Below are 21,513 nucleotides of genomic sequence, written 5' to 3' on the forward strand. Positions count from 1 at the left end.
GAATTGATCGGGTTGAGAGTTTTCGGATTGCCTCGGATTCCAGTTGTGTTCGGGTTGATCAATTTTTGAATAGTACTATTGCTCAACCCAATCCATCCGAATTGACGCCCCTATTTTTTGGTTTGCTTGAAGTAGGTTGAGTTCTTGTTACCGTTCGATTTAAATTTTGTTTTTATTGCGTTAAACATGATCTCACGAATTTGGGTCAATGATACTGCTGGATCCACGATTGTGATAATATTCCCACGATAGCATGTCATTGACCCGACCCTCCAAGTATCTACAGAATTCTCTGTGAAATGGTTTGCATCAATTCGGTAATTACTACTAGTTTGATCCATGATATCTACCACATCAATCGTGTTCAGTGATATCAGTTGTGCATTACTGTATTATTAATCACGTAGGAGGACTGTGCTGGCCAGGCTTGATATCTGTGATAGACTCCCCTCCACATCGAGTTGATGCACTAGAAGTATGAGAATGAAATGAAATGATTCAAACTATTGATTCGAAGTCTGCAAATAAACGATGATAACTAGCAAGTATGAGCCCGAAATGGGCGAATAAGGTCACTTTTTCTTTTATCAAAATTATATTTTTGGATCCATCATACTTTAGATACACTCACAGCTAAATATAGGAGTTTACAACGCATGGAAGTGCACGTTCAATGCCAAAATGTTCTCGTTATGCAAAGATTCTTTGCCAAAATCTTTGACACTAAAATTTCATGTTAAGAACCTTACCAAGAGGTTGATAATTCTTGGCAGAATGATCATAATTTGTGCTGCTTCTGCTGCTGCTGCTGAACTCTCTTGAAAACGATTCTTCACGGAGGGCTGATAAGGCTGCCTTACGCCTTTCCTTGTGCTCTTTTATCTTCTTCATCTGTAATTCCAATGTCCCCTTCGCTCTCTCAGCTGCCTCAGCTCTGGTAATGGCTTGTTCTGCTCGGTTCCGAAACTCCCCTATCTTTGAAATCGCAACTTCCAACTCTTCCCTTAAGTTTTCTAACTCTCCTGCACTTTGATTCGGTGTTTTCACTAAAGGGTTGTCATGAACATCATCTATTCTGATCAGCATCCGACATTCCTCGTCTGGCTTGGCTTCTGGATCCTTAATCTCTTCCACAAGGGCACTGCTGTTTTCACTTTGCTTTGCTGTTTTCACTTCTTCTCTTAAGGCTCGATTTTCTTTCTTGGTTTCTTCGATCTCTAACCCCATCTCTTGAAGCGCATTAAATAGTGCAGATTTTTCGCTCTGCGCCCTCGCCTCAGAGGCCTCTGATGCAGCCAGTTTAGATCTCGCTTTATGAAGTTCAAAATTTAACATCTCTATCTTCGCCTGTGCATCATTCTCTTTTTCTTTAGAGCTCTCCAGCTTAGTTTTTACATCCTCCCATTGCTCACCCAATCGGGTTAGCTCATCCTTTGCGTTCCCAAGTTCAGTCTTTAGTTGTTTAAGCTCTGTCTCAATTAAACCTATGTGACCAGTCTGATCCACGTTCCTTTGTTCCAGCAATTCCATAGTTTCCTTCACATTATTTAGCTCAGAAACGGCATCAGATGCGGCATTTTCCGAGGAACGTTGAAGCTTATTTGCATGCTTGAGGTCCATCTCCAATGATTCAACATGAGCCGACTTTTCAACGAGCTGTTTCTCCAGATCACGAAAAACGTTTAAATCCTTCAATGCCTTTTCGAGTTTCTCTTCTGCCTCAGCTAAGGCTTTCTCTGCTGAATCTAAGTCATTTCTTTTCTCCAATAAAGCATCTTCTTTTTCTTGTTTGATGTCATCAACTTTCATCTCCAAACCAAGAATCTGCTCCTTTAGCTGTGAAACTTCTCTTGTTAGCTCTCCTGTTTTCCTCTTCTCCTCATTTAAATCAGTTCTCAGTACCTCAGATTCTGCAACAAAATAATCTTTTTCCTGCCTTAAAGAAGAAAAGTCCCTCTCCATGTTAACTAGTTGGCCTTGAGTCGATGCCAATTCGGTATTAAGAACCGTAAGCTGTTCTTGAAGCTTCTCGGATTCTGATAGCCTATTCACCATCATGTTCATTGATGATTCGAGCTCGTTGATACGAGCATTGGCTTCTTGAAATTCGTTGATGTAGAAGTTCTTTTGATGATCCGAATTCTTCAGCAACTTCGAAAGCTCGTCAGACATTTTCTGATGGTGATCTAGCTTCAGAAGAGTTTGCTTATATGTGGAGTCCTTGACCTCGAGTTGAACTTTAACATTCGCGAGCTCTTTCGCTAGGATCTCGAGTTCATTATCAATCTTTGATTCCTTCTACAGGAAAAAAAATCGATCCCACAACCCCAAACATATTGGGATCGTTGGATTTAGTATAGTTTCTAATTTTCCAAGCTATTATTCAACTAAATCTTAACTCCATCAAATCAAAACTTACTTCCTCCCTTTTAGGACTAATCTGCCTCTGCTCATTTGAGTGGTCAAAGAAAGAGACTGCAGATTGAACTGACTCTATTGGTTTTGTGTCAATTTCTCCCATATTCAGATATCAAATTCTGGAAGAAAAAAAATTTAATCACAATGTAATTAATCTCACAGCATTATATTAAATTTTTATTCAAGATATATCTGGAAATATATCTATTTTCCATAAATTTTTTAAAGAAAAAAATAGTTAAATGTTGTATTACAAACATATGCTTGCAGAAATGAAATAAAACTTACTTGAAGCGATGATGAAGTTGATCAAAACCGATGGGAGAAAGCAAAGAAAATGAGTTATGATGGTGGGAAAGATGCAAGGAATGATTTGTGCATACTATACATGTCCACACTTTTATTCTATGAAATTTAATGTTAGATTATTGTAATGATCGAAGTGTGAACAATTTGTTACAATGCAAGAATCCATGAACTTGGAAGTATACGACAAAATTAATATTACTAACTTTTTCTTGTAAAAATCGTCTAGGAATTGGAAACTCATGAAATTAATTAACTATTTCTAAAACTACACATTGTATCTCTTTTTTGTTGTTTATTTTAACTTCTTGTTAGAAGGATGCATAAAAAAATTATATGAGTTGGTCTCTTGTGAGCCGATCTCATGAGTCTATAACCGTAAGATGTGTCAATCGAATATATATTTACCATTAAAAGTAAGCATTCGAGAATTGCTTTCTTTAAAAGAAACTTGGTCGTCAACTCGCTTGGGATTTGCGCGGTAAGCAGTTCGTGCATTTATGCCATTTCGAGTGAGTCTGCAACTTCTTCTTAAGGGGCGGGATGCGGGGTACGAAATAACCATAACAGATCCGTCGGAAAATGTTAGACCAAGGCTAACACAACCGAATTCGATCTCACGACAGTTTTTTGTGAAAATATAATTAGACAATTTGGTTAAAATTTATAAAAAAAAGTTTAAAAGTGAAAACGTACCTAAATTTTGTATTCTACATTGTGATTTGGGCCTCAGATCACAAGCTATGAATCTATCACTTTATTTATTTATTACTAGAAAAATGCACGTACGTTGCACGTAAAAACCTAAACTGTTGAAAATATATGTACGAAATTTTGATAATATTTAAATGATTTAAAACATGGCTAATAACATTTATCAACTGAAACAAACTAAGCCATAAAAAATAAAAAATCATGACCATAGACGGTATATGAATAAGAGAAATTATCTTATCCACTCGAAACACTTTCCAATATGCTTCTTGGTTGATTTTGAGAACTCAACAACTCTTTGTCGTAGTTTGTTATAATATGCATATAACTATTTTGGTATGCTCAGCAAGTATCTGATCGTCTTTAACATATATTATGTTATTTACAATCCTTATCCGGATCTGACATGCTCATAGTTTGCTTCTTTATCACGACATTTTTTCGGTTTTCTACATTGTTTTTATCTGATAATCTTATGTTTCCGACTATCTTTTTTGTTGTTAAATGATTTTTCAGCTTTTGACAATCATCAACTATAAATCCTAAGAAAAAATGTTTTTACTCGCGATAAGTTTTCACTGTGACTAAAAGTATGTATAACTTATATATTCTTCAACAACAAAATCAATGAATGGTGTTGCACCTTCTTCAAATATTGTGATATTTGTGATATCATTTTTATATATTTAGTATCAATATTATAAACATATAGCTATAAGGTTAATAAATTTTTAACAACTATTTCTCAATCATTGTGAGAAAAATACTTGAAATCTCTTCAAATGGCTATATTTTAAAATTGTGTCCTCATTTAATTTGATGCAATTCAAGAAAGTCATATTGATCGTCATTTTTTGAAAGCTTTGAAATAATGATTGCGTGCATCATGTCATAAGGATGATATAGTTTCAATCTCATTTGTTGCGTTTAGAACATAATATTGTATTATTAATTGAAACAAAACAAATTTTCTTCTATCGAGTTTATATTTTGTTTTATAATATTTTATATCTTGTGAAACGATATACAAAATTAATTATTGTATTTTAAAAATCTTGAGAAGAGATACGAATAATGTAATTAAGATATGCATATGAGATATCATTCAAATATATGTCAAAGTATTTGTCTTATTCAATATCACATCTAATAATATAACCATTTAGATTTCATGAGCATTTTATGATAGTCAAAATTAATTTGATGAAATATTGTAGAATTTTATTTGAGTTTCAATAGTTGGCTAAGTGAATTTATTTGACGAGGAGTTTTCTATGCTACTATCATATATGTTATGAATTAGCTGATTAGATACTTTGACTAAAAAAAGAGACAAAAACAATCTCGTAGTCACATCGAAATATATCGAGATAATATTGGAGGAAATAAAGTGAGTATTTCTTTTTCTGAATGAAGAATTTTTTCTTTTTGAAAACTATTTTATTGAGAAATATTGACATTTTATATGACATCCATATGTCGCACAACCATGAAGTAACAACATAATCAATATATAACACTTAACGTACACATACAATTCTTCAATTTCTTCCTCATTGTGCTTCGTTTAAATTTAAATCTGAATCATTCTTAATCTGAATATTTCGCTTTAAATATGATTTAATATATATGTATATGTTTCATGTTACTTAGTTGGACTTAATTTCAAATATCTATAAAAAATGTGCTTGAATTATATCATACAGAAATTAGGACATAGTATATAGGACCGCGCTTGCCGCTTTACCAAAATCTATAGATAGTAGTAATAGTGCAACTCAAATCTTTTAAAGCGCACAGCAGCTCAAGCACCACGGTTCGGCCGCTCTACCAAGCAGGGACAATTATTGCACCCGACAATATCCCTCCCAATAATTGCACTCCTTGCAATCAATGAGAATCGAACCCGTGACCTTGACTCTGATACCAATTGTAGGGCCGAGTGCTTGCCGCTTTACCAAAGCTATAGCTAGTAGTAATGGTGCAACTCAAATCTTTTAAACCGCACAGCAGCTCAAGCACCACGGTTCGACGGCTCTACCGAGCAGGGACAATTATTGCACCTAACATAGTAATACACAACATTATTTTTTTTATTTAACATGTCTTTTTTTTTTTCATCCACTATGTTTGTCTTAACTTTTTTGTTCAAAATTTGACGCATTTCGTAGACTATATGTATGAAAAACCAAGAAATTATATAATTTACAGAAACCATTTATTATTTTCTTCGTAGAACAGAAGACCCAAAATACGTGGCTTTGATTGGTATACTTTCATACTTATTTTTACATAAACAACAAGACACATCATATAATATCAGAAAAATCAATTACCGCCAACAATACTAACCAAAACGAATTAAAAAATCATAACACAAACAACCTCGATAAAAAAAAAATGATAACTCAAAGTTTAAAAATATTTTATTTAGTACAATAACAAAGAAATTGAAGTATATACGGGCAATAAAAAGCATAAATCACTCTCAAATTAAATATTAACTCATATTATTCACAATTTGTATAAATTTTCCAATATTTTTTTCAAATAAAGAGAAGACACCTTATTAATGTCATCGTTTTATAGATATTCATTCCACTTCTTTAAAAAAACACAAATGAAAAATGGTGCCTTGAAATCATAATAAAACCATTTAGAAAAGCAGCCGTAAAAATATAATTCAAAGTCACACAATTTTTCTTAAACCATAGAAAAATATTATACTATTGACAAAATATATATAGCAACAACAAAGCATGCGTTAACTTGTGATATAATTAAAATTTAGAATCATGCATAATCATTGAATTAGAACAAAACCGCATGCCAAAAATCTTCTGGATATTATATATTTTAATAATTTATCCATATTTGTCGTTCATCAGAGGACTCTTAGACCTACCAAATTTTGTAGTTCACCTATTATTTTCATAATAAATAATATTACAAAAATAATATAAGCAAGAAAATAAAAACTCAAATTAAAATGTCTTCTATCAATCTAAGTAAAAAAAATTGATTAGAGAATATAATAATGTCGTAAAAAAATTAAATATTGATTTATAGACAGAAGTTTGGAAATACATTTGCCCCAATAAATAAAAAATATTATCTCTTGATATTCTGAGACATAAGGTAAAAACGAAGAAATATTTCAATTTTTTTAATATTTTGTAAGTCACTTCAAACTAAGTAATCTAAGCAATCAGAAAACATGCATTATGCGTTTAAAAATTAACAAAATATCTCAACAATAAAAATTGAAAAATAACCATTTTTGTTGGATATTTGATTTTGTTTGTCTTTTCTTTGTGCAAACAAACAAATCACATAAACAATCCAAACACAATTACATGATCAATACAAATGACATATAACAATCAAACATATTAACGCTAGGATAAAAAAAACTTCTCTCATTGCAAGAACAAAAAATGATCAAATGGAGCATATTATTTAGTAATATTTATTTAGCAGTATTTATAAAAAATTGACTAAATAACTTAAAAACAGTGTTTGAAATCACTTACAGATAAACATTTCTCTCAATCACATATCTCTATTGACACATAAAGAGTCTGAAAATAATTTTATTTTAAATGGGAGAAAGAAATTTTGTATGACATTAATATTTATTAATAATTTATTTTTATTCAGTCCGACTCATCTCCCTTTGTCTTCATATTATTATTTGACGACAATATATAAATTTAAGTAATTAAATTAAATTTAAAAGTAAATTAAAATAATAATTAGTTTGATTGAGTTAAATACACTATTAATGATCTTATTAAACTAAGATAAAAAATGACTTAAATAACATCAGTAACATGATAAATTGTAAAACAAAAAAATAATAATAATATAATAGTAAGATCACAAATGAAGTCTTATATTTAATAGATTAATTAATAGATAATATATTATTTAGTAATATGTATTTAGCATCATATATTGAAAATTGATTAAATAACTTAAATGTTTGCAATGAAATCACTTACATATAAACATTTTCTCTCAATCACGTATTTTTATTGATACATAAGTAATCTATATATATCTACCTTCTAAATGGGAAAAAAATGTTTTATATGACATTAATATTTATTAATAATTTAATTTTATTTAATCACACTCATCTCTATTCGTTTTCCCATTATTACCTTAATGTTCGTAATATTAACAATTTATTTAAATTTATAACATTATGATATTGATTTTCTGTGAATTTGATGTCAATGTAAATATTAAAGCAAATAATTTTAAATTTAAAAATAAAAATATATTAATGATTATTATTAAATGAACAGATGAAAAAAACAAAAAAATAAATATGTATTTATGATAGTGATTTTATGTGAATTTGATGTCAATGTAAATATTAAAGTAATTAATTTTAAATTTAAAAATAAAAATATATTAATGATTATTATTAAATGAATAGATGAAAAACAAACAAAAAATAAACATGTATTTATGATAGTGATTTTATGTGAATTTGATGTCAATGTAAATATTAAAGTAATTAATTTTAAATTTAAAAATAAAAATGTATTAATGATTATTATTAAAAGAATATATGAAAAAGAAAACATGTAGTAATTAATTTTAAATTTAAAAATAAAAATATATTAATGATTATTATTAAATGAGTAGATGAAAAACAAAAAAAAAATAAACATGTATTTATGATATTGATTTCCTGTGAATTTGGTGTCAATGTAAATATTAAAGTAATTAATTTTAAATTTAAAAATATATAGATTATTAGTATATAAATATAGATATAGATATAGATTAAACCTCGACATATAAATTTATAATTTCTTATTTTCTGTTTTCTTAAATATAAATTTTTTGTATTATTTATTTTAATAAAAGAATGTTTCTGTTTTGTTAAATATACATTTTTTGTATTATTTATTTTAATAAAAGAATGTATAACATTATTACTATTATTTGTAAGGAATTTTCACAAAACCAATTAATTTTATAAATAATATTATTATATATTGAAATTTTTTGTATTATTTATTTTAATAAAAGAATGTATAACACTATTACTATTATTTGTAAGGTATTTTCACAAAACCAATTAATTTTATAAATAATATTATTACATATTGATTATTTTAATAAAAGAATGTATAACACTATTACTATTATTTGTAAGGTATTTTCACAAAACCAATTAAATTTATAAATAATATTATTACATATTGATTCGAATCATTAGTTATTGAACAAATACTTTGATATTATTTGTAGTCATGCCATGAAATTGAGTGAAAGAGTAATAAATAATAATTAGTGAATGAATTAATAATAATTAACTAATTACGTAAAAGGAAGACAAAGTGTCATTAGAGTACAATTTTAATGAGGATAATAAAGGAAATTCACAATTCAATCTGTATATTTATATAGATATAGATTCAAACGATAAAACTCGGCTTCATCCAAATATTATGTGTTACTACTACCTCTTGCCTAAATATATAAAGTTTTAAATATATAGTATCATTTTCATATTTGATATTATTTTATCTATTATTAATCTAGCACAACATTAAATATATTAACTATTTCAAAAAAAAATTATTTTATTAAAAAATTCCATTAAAAAATGATAAAATTGAATTTTTTTTCTAAAATTTATTTCTATAATAACTTTTGTGAAAACATACATAATCCTAAATATATATGATCGAGGAGTGTTACAAGTTTCTAAAATATTTCGTTGTTCTATGATTTAACATATTAATTTTTTATTATTTTGAAAAAAAATAAATAAATTAAGGACTTTCAAAATGGAAACTGTCACAGGAGTTGTTTAATTTTTATTTTATCAATTTTCCTCAATTAAGGACTTTCAAAATGGAATTATTAATTTCTTTATACAAATTTCCACCGACACATGATAAAAAAAAATAAAATAATTAGTACAGTCCTTGTCTTGTTTAGGAGCGCCGTTATTTTCAGTAGCCAGTGGCAAAACTCAGATTAGCTGTGACACCAACTTTTATGAGTCACACAAAGAAGTGCAAGAGATCGAGAGAATCTACACACACAGGGGATTCGATAAAATCCCATGTAATTGGTTTGAGTGATCCCATTTTGATTTGAACAACAAAGATCACAAAGAAGAAGAAAAGGCGGAAAATGGAGAAAGCTTTGATAAAAGTGGGGAGCCTGAAAGCAAGTACATTTTGGGTTTCTAAGAAAGCAAAAGAAGAGATCTCCAACATCTCCCAAGACATCTCTGTATACCCTCTTTTCTTTACCCTTTATTTCTTTTTTGAATTGAGTTTCAGATTGGACTGCATTTTGGTTTGCTTGTGATTACGTATGCGCTTGGTTTGAATTTAATTGAAAATGTTCTCTGTTTGTGATGGATGCTTAATTTTGTGTGTTTGATAACTGAATAGTCAGATTGAGATTTTTTTTATGATTCTTGGTGGAAGTTTAAATCTTGGAAAATGGTAGCGACGACGAGTTTCTGTTTTTTTTTCAAAGAAATTATCAAATTCTAAAGATATTTTTCAAAAGAATGTAAGATTCTCGGATCCTAATCACACAATTCGCCATCCTTTGAGTTTCACGATCCACCCTCAAAATGGCATGTTTCTTGCGTTGTATGTGGTGAAATCTTAGTCATGAGATAATGAAGAGGGAATGTTTAATTAATGCTTGGCTTGCTCCTTTAAGATGTTTATGGTTTGGTCAATGCTTTGAGGTCAGGATATATTATTTGTTTTCTTGATTTTTCTGGAGAAGACATGGTTGGATGCATCAAAATATGACTAGCTTTGTATGACATATGTTGAATATAAACAGCTTACTGCAAATGTTTCTAGCGTCGCAACATAAATCTGAGATTGCGAATTGACAAGGTAGCACAGTGGTAGGATGTCGGTTTTAGAAATCGTGAATTTTGTAGAAATATTAATTCGAGAGTTTATTTAACAACCCTCCTCATACTATGGATCTTTCCTAATTGTGGATTATGTTTAGGAACCCACAGTTTATGTGCCAAAGCAGTCCTGTAAGAGAATGTTGTTGAATGTTATAGTATGAATGGTGTATTGAATGAGGAGGAAATTATTGTCAGGACTCAGGATGGAATGAATATAAATGACTGGATTATCCGCCTTTCCTTTCGCGTCTCTTCGTATAAATTAGTCACATTTGCTTTCATTTATTTATCGGCGGATGAATCTTCATTGTAGTTTTTTGGTCGATGTTTTCCAGTCTTCCAGTTTTTAATGAAATCTTCTAGAATAACATGGTATCAATTAGCATGGTTAACTTGACGGTATGTGCATGTATTCATCGCTTTTAGTCAATTCAAGTTCTGTAAAAGAATCAAAACTTCCCTGCAAATTTGATTAGATGGCCAATTGAATAAGACATTGTCATGCATATCAACTTCCAATTAATATTTGGATGTGTTTTACTTTCTTAGCTCGATTGTATCACTCAGCACTTGTAGATTTTGTCGAGGATAATCTATATTTCTTCCGTTTGTTCTGCTAAATTGAGTCAGATAACATTCTCTTTGAAATGCTTTATATCCTTAGCTTTGACTTCATTTGGCATCAGCTCGAAGATGCTATGTACTAAGCTTCGTCTCTTGACTCTAATTTGATCTGATGCAGACATTTTCAAGTACAGTCGAGGAGAAGGCTAAATGGGTATTCAACAAGCTCAAAGGTAATCAGAATTTAAGAAATTTCCGAAGTATGTCGACTTACTGGCTACTGCCACATCGCCAATACTTATCACTTATAAAATATAGATGAGTTTATATTTTCGAAGGAATGTGGTGTTGAAGGCAGATTGAAGCAGTCATAAGATATGGGAACTACTTTTTATGCCAACGCATGTGAAATGATTTTACAAAGAGTAAAAGTAACTGTTTGTTGAAAATCTTATGCTACACTGGATAATATATACTTTGCTACAGAGATTTGATATTTACCATGTGTTGTTCTGTTAGGTGATACGAGTCAAATATCAAGTCAGGATGTAGCAAAAAATGCGTTTCCAGTTATTCCCTAACCTGGATTCTGTCGTTTCATGTATGCTGACTTTCTCCACAGGAAAACCAACGAAGTCATTGCCTGATCTCCTCCGAGAAAACAATCTCCCTCAAGGTCTGTTTCCCCAAAACATAACGTGTTATGAATACGACGAGCCAAAATCCAAGCTCATTGTCTACTTGCCCTCTCCATGCGAGGTGTGCTTCAAGGATTCTTCCATTGTGAGATACTCAACTCGTGTAAAAGGTACACTGTCGAGGGGAAAGCTATCCGGGATCGAAGGATTGAAGACTAAGGTGTTGGTGTGGGTTAAGGTGACGAGTGTCCATGTCGAAAACTACAAGTCTGATAAAGTTTGGTTCACAGCCGGGGTGAAGAAATCTAGGCCGAAAGATGCATATGAAATGGCTCGTGATGCAATTAGAGTCGAAGAATTTTGACGCGAAAAAGGATTGGATGCTATGTATTAGCGTAATATCTATATCCATGTTTGAAACTGCTGATTTTTTTTAAAAAAAACTTGGAGATTATTATTCTCATTTGTTTTATAATATGGAAGGGCATATGAAATGGACAATGGGATCTGGCTTGTTGCTATGGTCAGTAATGGACACTTTCTTGTCTCCATATAAATAGATTTATAACATATAAAAATGTCTGTTACCATATGAAATAATCTAATTGTCCGCATCAAACATTGCAAGTAGCATTTATTTATTTTTTTTCCCAGAAATTACATTGATTTATGATACACAACAAAATATTCTCTGCGCCGATGATTTTTGGAACGTTACCGGCTCCAAGAATTTAAAGTATACATGTGATGTGATCGATATATTCAAGTGACATTCAGGCAACTGAAAAATGAACAAAACATGGTTTCATAGATTTGTTCCGGGGACTACTTTCTTGTTGATTGAATTAAGACATGATTTGCATAAATTTTCAATTATTTTACTAAAATACACCCTTGTAATTTTTTCATATTTGAAATAACATAATAATTTAAATAATTATAATCTTTCAAATGCATGGTTTTTTATTTAAAACTTTCAAAAAGAATTCTTCAATTAAAATTAAAATATATATAAATTTAACAAAAAATTAAAAAAAACGATTGATTTTTTTATTTATGTTATTTCATTAAAAATATCCCAATGCCTCTACGGATTTTGTTCTTCGTCAACCAGAGGAGTGAAAAATATGAGCTCCAGGTCTGGCTCATCATCACCACGTAAGGAGGAGGAGGAGAGGCCAAGATTTTTCGACTCAATAGCGAAGAATAGGTGCTGGGCGAAAGCTGAAACGGTTCCGGGGCGCCACCCTGACCGGTGGCGAAAAGATGCCGCCGGAAATATAGTCTGCAAGCGCTTCTGCAACTGTCAGGGCTGCCTCTGCTTTGAGTATGACCATATCATTCCCTATTCCAAAGGTTCCTTCTGTTTTATTGTTATTCTTCTACGAGGGCAGACCTGTGGTTTTTGTATTTTTGGCTTGTTAGTGTATTTTGTTTTTTGAATCTGAAAAATTTCCATTCTTTTTGGGCGTCCATACTTGTTTCTGATCATTAATTTAGTCATGTGGGCTTTTGGGGGGTTGGGGGGTGGTCAATCAGTGTATTTAGCTTTTAAAAGCCTGAAAATTTTCCACCCTGGCTGGGCAACCACACTTGATTCAGATCAGTGGTGATATGACTGCTTTGGAAGTGGAGGTGAAATAGTTTTTTTTTTTCCTTCTATTTTTTGTGTTTTTTTTTTCGGAAATTCATGTTGTGGGATATATAATGGTTCTTTTAACTTGTTCCAGAGATGACCTTGAAAGATTTTGAGAGTTCTAGTGGAACTGAAGGGATTTTATTCATTATTTGCTGCCTTATGTGTTTCTGGTGTTGCCTCGAGGATGGTTTAGGGGTGGAGCCAGCAGAGGCCATCAAGAAATCTTTGTTATGAAAAAATTTCAGATTTCATGATTATTAGTTTTTTTTATATAAATGTAAGTTGCTGCAACATTTACTAAATTTTAGGCTTTCCCTGGGATCCAATGGTACAATGGTGGTTCCTACCGTCAATGATCGCCCATGATGGAAAAAATACATATATAGCATGCACTGTTTCTAGAATATAAGATTTATCTCCAAAATACATCAACAAATCACCTTTCCCATCCATGGTCTAATTTCGGGACTCCCCATATAAATTTATTGGTCCGGACCTACTCAAAGTCTATACTCAATTTTGGGTCATTGAAATTGGAGCTTAGATGCGGTGGCATTGTGGTGTGCAGGTGGTGAGTCAGTGGCAGAGAATTGCCAGATTCTGCAAACAAGGGTTAACAGATTCAAATCAGATAAGGAAGAGGTTGATAATGCCCAATTGAAAGGCTATTCTTGTGATGTCAAGTTTACAGGCATGCACATCTTTGCTTGCTATTGCTTTCATTGTTTAATGTATTTTGTCATGTTTTAGGTCCAATTTACTCTCTCTTAATAATAAGTTTCAAGTTCTTGAGACTTGCATAAGACCAATTCAGGCTTTATTGGATTTAGATGGTGTGACGGAAGGTTGGCTTTTGTGTTTAAGCTTGATATGGACCCTCCATCAAATGCCAATATGCTAGTTGTCATATGTAAAGCAAAATGTCGTAACTTGGACTTCTTGTGGGCTTGTCAAAATGAATATGAGAACTTTTTTGGTCATGGACTGGACTGGACTGGGCTCACCCACTCTTGACTTACTGTCTGTACAAAACACATATATATATTTTTTTGTGACAGTCATACAGTCTTATGCTATTGCAGATAAGGAGCTTGATATTATCGAAATGGCAATCTATGGAGATGTTATTCGGCCAGGAAATCAATGTCGTTGCCGAACTGTTGCAGAAGTCCTCGGCACATACAAGTCCAAAGATCGATTGGCTGCCTGCAAGCTGCCGTATGGTGAAGGTTCCTTACACCAGTAAAACCTTAAATTCTTGTGAAAATGGACAACAATAATAGGCTCAATATCTTCCGATTCAAATTCTTTCATAATAGTTGAACATGTACTTGGATTTAGTTGCCTGGACATTGATTTTTTAAAAATTAGTTCTTGAAAGACCATCCAACTTTCAGTGACCTGAAAGATTGTGAGCTTATTGTTTTGTAGCTCAATATTCTTATTGCATTTAGCATGAAATAAACTAGCATATGTTGCGTGACTTGATGTCGAGGAATTTGATAATGGTCGTCTCAGTGTTCTTAAGATAATTCTATTTGCTCCTTATATGATACACATTTGGTTCATGGTCGCTACTTTTTTCATTTGTTCCTCGTTGAAGATGGCTATATGGAAAAAAACACCGATTCGATATCATAATGCGAAACCTAAATTGGATGGGTTTCTACTGAAATATTTGATTAAATAATGGTCCTATCATTTTCATATTTTTTGTATCAGTAGTTATTGTTAGCAAATCTTTATGATTTCTCTTTCCCTGTTCTATTTAAACAAGAATAATTTTAATTTATATTTCTTACTTTTTTGGGTGGTTGATGTGTTCTAATTTCTAATTCCCTTTATATTCTCTTCCCCTATGCATAGTTTAGCATGGGAAGTGATGTGATTCAATTGTCTTCAGTTTCTATCCTATTCTCCCAAATTCTACAGTTTCATCATCTCATAAAGTGATCCTAAATTGGATTGGTCTCTAGATGTAGTGTCTATGTAAGATGACCATTTAATAAAGAGCTCGAAAAAAGTGTGAGAGTTGGTTATTAAAGAGCTCGAAAAAAAGTGTGAAAGAGTTGGTCGTGATTTGTGTAAAGGCTGTTAGCCCTCAGATTGTGATGCATTGAGCAGCCATAACCGTTTGATCCTGAAATATTTTGGCTCTATGAGATGAAAAAGTGGAGTAAGACAAGTGCTGCCTGGCCTTACATGAATTGAATTTTGTCAAGACGACTGGGAAGTAGCCCTTTCCGTGTGCATATATTTTCATTGCACGTGGGTGATTAATAATGAAAAATATAATAACGAGATTTAGATAATTTTTAAAATCGTTTGAATAACATCTTGTTTATGAGTATTTATTAATCTAAATATATCAAAATACAATAAATAAAAATAAACCATGACGATAAATCAAATATATTCACTTATTTATTTAACATTTTCCAATTTGCATGATTATAACATAATGACAGCTCTCTCAAATTAACAAAAATATTTTTTATCCAAATATCATTCACAATGAAAAACAATATAAATAAAATTAAGAGAATAATAAATTTTACTAAAACCAAAATCTCAATGTATTTAAATGGCGTGCATATAGTGATTGTCAAATAAAATTCTCTTAATTAACTAAGTTATCATAATGATGTTAAAATAAAACCTATAAACTTGTTATTAAGTTAAATATCAATTGTGTTTTTGCTAACTTTTAACTCCTTGCGAATTTTGTTTAACTTTTTCCTTTTATAGAATAGATATTACACATCAACTCAAATATTTTAAACGGTATAGTAGCTCAATCGTCATGATTCGATCGACGTATCCAACAAGGACAATTATTGCACTCCAATAATTACACTAATTGCAATATATGAGAATCGATCTCATGACCTTGACTCTTATATATACCAATTGTAAGATCATGCATTTGTCGATTTATCAAAAGTTATAACCACGGTAACGATGCAACATTAATTAAAATCTTTTAAAATCGTAAAACAACTTAAACGTCACATTTGGATTGTTATACCTTACATAAACAATTATTACACATAACAGATATGATATAGTTGTCATTTTACATTTTAGAAATCATTTTTCTAAATCAAATTTATTCTCACTAATAAAATAATTTCATCGAACACAAAGTAGTTTTAATTAATAATAATAATTTAAACACAAATATTAATTGTTAGGATGACCACTCTATGTCATCACTTATGCTTCATTAAGTTCCAATCATAGGAATAATGCACAATGAATTGGTAAACATAACTTAGTTAATTTAATAAGTGATTAATATTAAATAACAATTTTGTTATTTTGAAATGTGAAAAATAGTTTTTATATATATAAATTCATCATATATAATGATAAATTAATTAATATGTAGAAAAGAGAAAAAATTGTTTTTTATGTATGTAATTTCAGCATATATAATTAGAAATTAATTAATAGGTTGAAAAGAACAAACAAGATAACAAATCAATATATTATATACGATGATTTCGTAATAGAATAATGCTAATATAACCATACTTTGTATTATGTTTAGAACGCAATTGAAAATTGATAACAAAATATATAATAATAGAAACTTTAATCTTAAAAACATTATTATCTAAAATATTATCATAATACATCATGAATCATAAATGAAATCACTAAATTATTGAGTAACTATTTATTTAATTATTACTTAAATCAATTTATAAAATAAAAAAGATAAGATATAAATATTAAATATTCATTAGTAACCATGAAGAAATACACTAATTTTAGTTAGCAACAAAGAAAAATTATGGGTAAATTGATAAATTCAATATGCATTAATATCCAAAGACATTTAAGATAGACAATAAATTATAAAAGAACCCATCAAAAAAATTATTGATTTAATTTGCTTCATTAAATGAATAAGGGTATATTGAAAAATTCACAATTAGAAGTCATATATTTATATGTATGTTAGATTATTTGAGCTTGGACTTCTGTCAACAGAAGTAATTTACCTTGCCCTTCAATCTACCTTTAAACTACTTTCTCGAATGGGTTGTGTCCTGGCAAGTCTGATCATTTTTGTGCCCCCCGCTTGTCTCAGCACCTTGTTGGTAGGATGATCTTCACACATTTTAGTCTTGAGTTTAAATCATATACAAAATGATCACTAAAATACAATACATCTTAAATTTTTAGAACTAAAAATACTAATCAAATTGTTTATAATTTCTTTTTCAGTTGATAGCATAATCGATTCATTCGATATTTTTTTTATGGCATGATTAGTTGGAGAGAAATTTTGATGAAATTTAACTTTGAAAAACTTTGTTTTGTATAAACAATGTGAACAGTTGAGAAATATTCATATTTTTTCAATTAATTCACTACAAAACTCTTATGAGTTAGAGAATATATTTCTATATTGATCTAATTACACTACTATGTAATAAATCTATGAAATAAAAAAATGTTTTTTTGTGTATATTGGCATCGGAAAAAATAAATTTATATTGAGAAAGAGAATATATTTCTATATTGATCTAATTACACTACTATGTAATAAATCTATGAAATAAAAAAATGTTTTTTTGTGTATATTGGCATCGGAAAAAATAAATTTATATTGAGAAAAAATTATCAAACTAACATAGAAATAAATTCTTGTGATAAAAAGAAAAAAAGATCCAAAAATAATAAATTTATATTAGGTCAATTTAAACTATTATATAATAAGCTTTTAAAAAAATATATGGCTTCAAAAAAAAAAAAAATAGACCTGAGTCGAAGGATTCTTTTGCCTCCAAATATGGACGCCGTGCTCGTGGGATACACGCAGAGCCGTACCTGTGGTTCACAGGGCCTGAGGCGATATGTTAAAAAATATCTTATTGTGATAAATAACCGTAAAACTCAGTTTGCAAATTAAAAATAACCAAACAATAGATATAAATAAAATATAATTTACGATTTACATATTTATCTCTTTATAATTTTTTTATTCGTGCGCCACAACATCAACATGGTTCAAACATAATGCAGTGTCATATGAACAATTATACTGGAAAAAGATTGAAATTGCCAAAGTTGTAAGATACTTTGCTAAAATTGAAATTTATCAATATAAACTATTAAAATAACAAAATGATAAATATATCAAACCAATATTGTAAAAATATATGATTTGTTTCAAATAATAATAATATTTTATTCAAGAAAATAGAAAATAAAGATATATAAAATATTTAAGTATCACAATTTTTTGTGTTTTATTTTTTGAAATGGGTACAACTACATAAATTCAAGAAAAGATGTCAAATAATCAACAAGTAAAGTATAAAAGTTTAACACACGAGTTGACACAAGATAAAATATTAAATATATTGGACAAACATTACCATTTTATGCATACAAAATTTTTAAAATTTTAATTAATGAACCTGTGTAAATTATTTTTTGGGCTCTACACAATTGTATTAAATCTCCAATGAACACAATCGTTATATTTAATCATGTTCTCAATTGGTCAATGGCCAAATTTTTTTTAAAATGTCCAATGCACATACTATTTAGGTGCAGATCTCAACAACATGAGACCAATGCTTTTTTTGGCCCTTGAGGGCTGGGCTCTGAGGCAATGGCCTATCTCGCCTCGCAGGAGATACGGCCTTGGATACACTTGTCTGCTTATATTTGTATAGGGAACTAACCCTTTGTTACACTAACGCTGATTGTTGTAGCTTGTAACGTCTCTCAACCTCAAATAAAGAAATTCAAAGTTTTTCTTGAAAAAGTAGAATCCTGCATGTTTCCACCTTATTTTTGCTGGTCACCGGTTTGTTGTATAAAAATAAGACATGACACTGAATATAGAAAATAGGCTCTTTCATGCCTAACTCATCGTGGAAATCAAATCACTCAGAATGGTGCAAATTGGATGGCAAGTAGGTAATAGGTTCTTTGGTTATGTGATTGTTTTTTTTACATGCCCATGTTTCTAGTGTGACTTGAATGCAAAAACCATCTAGGACAGATTTGTAGGAAAAACCGATGAGCAGAGATTATATGGATTGATCTTTCACTATGCTGTTTGCCTTCTTTTAAAATTATTTAAAGAAATTCTTGAAAGACCAAATTTCATGAACTTGTCTCTGCGGTGATTTTCTCAACTTACATTTGTCAAAGCTGTCTAAAATGGCCAGAAGCCAATTCTTATTTGCGGGAGATTGTGGGTTCCAGTGTCTCCCACCCCTAATGTATATAATGATAAAAACAGTATAATATCTCCTTTACCAGCTTACTGAGTATGAATTTTTTTCTGAGAAGAATTCTTGCATAAAATAAGTACTCGTCGCGTATGAGTACATGGACCCATGATGATCAGTGCTAGAAAAAGATAGACGGAAGTGCGATGCAAGTAATGGTACGCAACTCGGCAGTAATTTACAAAGAACTGAAAATTCTGGTTGTGATGAGTTTTATTTTCAATCACGAAATGAATTCGAATACATATCCATTTGAGGGTGTCGATTGTCCTTCCTCCTTCCCGTTGGATCCGCACCCTGATCTGGGTCACCAGCCAAAAATCCCAAAGAAGCACTTGAGAAGTTTTTAGCTATGCAAGCGACTGGCAGTCTTTCCGGTGGATAATTTATACAGCTTTCCGCGAAGACACAGCCATTGATTGCATCTAGAACAAGAAGTATGCTGTACAAATACGCAACGAGCATTCCCTCGAGAACAATGGATGGAGTGAGCGCCATAAAATTATGATAAGCCTTTGTTACACGGTACTGAAACAATGCTTCAATAGCAGCCAACGCCAAATTGAGAGACACAGCTAATGACAATGCAGTTACGGGCCTGCCTCTTATCAGAAAACATGCCTTTACAATCGAGGCAAATCCTCCTTGTTTTTCCATTCCTGATAACACCAATGCCAGGTTACATGTGATGTAGGAATTAGCAAGAATAATGGAGTAAATGATGGCTCCTGTTGCAGACAGAAGAAACAGGGATCCCCTGGAAGAAAGGCCTAATACATTGGAAATATTGAAAGATATTAAAAGAATACAGAAGCTCGTCGCATTGGCAGATAGCATGACTAATAAGTTCCAAAGTTGCGTGACGCAAAGGGTGTTGAAAACTGAAATCCAAGAAGAAGATGGATATGCTTTTTCGAATCTACGGTAGTTGAGAGCTCGAATTACAGATGCTTTGGCAAGGAGGAGGAAAGAAAGGGAAAAGGGTAGGACTAGAAGGAATGTAAAAATGGTTTCAGAGAGTTTAAGGTTGAGAACTGCAAATAGCTCTGATGATAGAGGGAATCCTGCAGCAAGAAAAATAGACCTCATTCGGCCATGGACTAACGGCAAAAGATGTGACAAAGAGACGAGTGACTGCGATATGAGAATCGAAACAGCGTAAGGGAACACGATGAGCGAAGGAAACGAAGTAAAATACTGAAAATCTTTCAAGAAAGTGAAGATTGATCTTCTCATGATCTCGCTTGTTCTTCCCATTTCTCTGTATCCTTGTATGAGTCGCTTCAAATGGAAGAAATGGAGGCGTTTCTTTTAAATCTGTGCTGGATTTGGATTCTCGGTGGTTTGAATGAATTGATTGCTCAACAACCAAAAAGCCAACAAGAATAGCAAAGGTGGAGTCGTATCCGTCTTCGGTTTCATCAATGACTTTGTTTGGTATTATTCCTAAGTGTTTCTTTGTGGTATCCTAAAAAGCACCTTTTCCATGATACTTAACCTGTGATTTCATATTTCTGCTACCAAAACATTCCGGAAACAATCAATTTTCTGCCCACAAAAATGTATCTGTATTTATATTATGAAAATTAGCAGAGATGCATGCAATTGCGATAAAAAATATTGACAAGATTATAGCAATAAAGAATCAAATTCTAGTCTGCCTACACAAAATCTTCAATTAATGTTTTGACTTTTTGTTCTTTTCGTAATTGAAACCTTTAATAAAATAGAAATTACGTTAACACTTTTAACTCATATAAGTTCTTGTTAATTCAAAAAGTTATATCAAACAATCAAGTGTTGTTAAAAAAAATGGAAAAACAAGGTTAAAAAAATATCGAGTATCTTATTTTCCAAACTTTATGATTGTAAGAAAATATGTTATTGTTTCACTAAAAATGATTTCTAGAAGGTTGTGAGCATAGAATAATAAGTATTTGACAAATATAAAAATGATTTTAGGTATCAAACAAAGAACACAGAGATATGCTTGAAATATGTCACATTTTTGTAGTCTTGCTGGAATTAGAGCAATCTTCATTATATAGTTTGGTT

At 30.8% G+C, this 21,513-nt stretch overlaps 4 protein-coding genes across 4 annotated transcripts; 2 read left to right on the forward strand and 2 right to left on the reverse strand.

The window, feature by feature from the left end:
- Positions 1-470: 470 nt before the first annotated feature.
- LOC142551043 (uncharacterized) lies at positions 471-11,630 on the reverse strand. The gene is made up of 3 exons (XM_075660091.1): positions 11,504-11,630; positions 2,420-2,537; positions 471-2,298 (listed from the first exon to the last, which is right to left on the reverse strand). Exons 2-3 carry the CDS (start codon positions 2,519-2,521, stop codon positions 724-726), a joined length of 1,677 nt encoding a protein of 558 aa, XP_075516206.1. The 5' UTR covers positions 2,522-2,537; positions 11,504-11,630; the 3' UTR covers positions 471-723.
- On the forward strand, positions 9,405-12,020 carry LOC142551054 (uncharacterized protein At5g01610-like). The gene is made up of 3 exons (XM_075660099.1): positions 9,405-9,705; positions 11,100-11,154; positions 11,544-12,020. The coding sequence occupies exons 1-3, from the start codon at positions 9,604-9,606 to the stop codon at positions 11,921-11,923; spliced, it is 537 nt and encodes a 178-aa protein (XP_075516214.1). The 5' UTR covers positions 9,405-9,603; the 3' UTR covers positions 11,924-12,020.
- Positions 12,021-12,628: 608 nt separating this feature from the next.
- On the forward strand, positions 12,629-14,730 carry LOC142551064 (uncharacterized). Its single transcript, XM_075660108.1, has 3 exons — positions 12,629-12,915; positions 13,767-13,889; positions 14,281-14,730. The coding sequence occupies exons 1-3, from the start codon at positions 12,687-12,689 to the stop codon at positions 14,442-14,444; spliced, it is 516 nt and encodes a 171-aa protein (XP_075516223.1). The 5' UTR covers positions 12,629-12,686; the 3' UTR covers positions 14,445-14,730.
- A 4,947-nt stretch (positions 14,731-19,677) lies between these two features.
- On the reverse strand, positions 19,678-20,715 carry LOC142513524 (uncharacterized). The gene has a single exon (XM_075619726.1). The coding sequence runs from the start codon at positions 20,713-20,715 to the stop codon at positions 19,678-19,680; it is 1,038 nt and encodes a 345-aa protein (XP_075475841.1).
- Between the last annotated feature and the right edge of the window lie 798 nt (positions 20,716-21,513).

Source organism: Primulina tabacum, chromosome 1 (assembly GCF_025594145.1).
Source record: "Primulina tabacum isolate GXHZ01 chromosome 1, ASM2559414v2, whole genome shotgun sequence".
In the NCBI taxonomy this organism is placed as follows: Eukaryota; Viridiplantae; Streptophyta; class Magnoliopsida; order Lamiales; family Gesneriaceae; genus Primulina; species Primulina tabacum.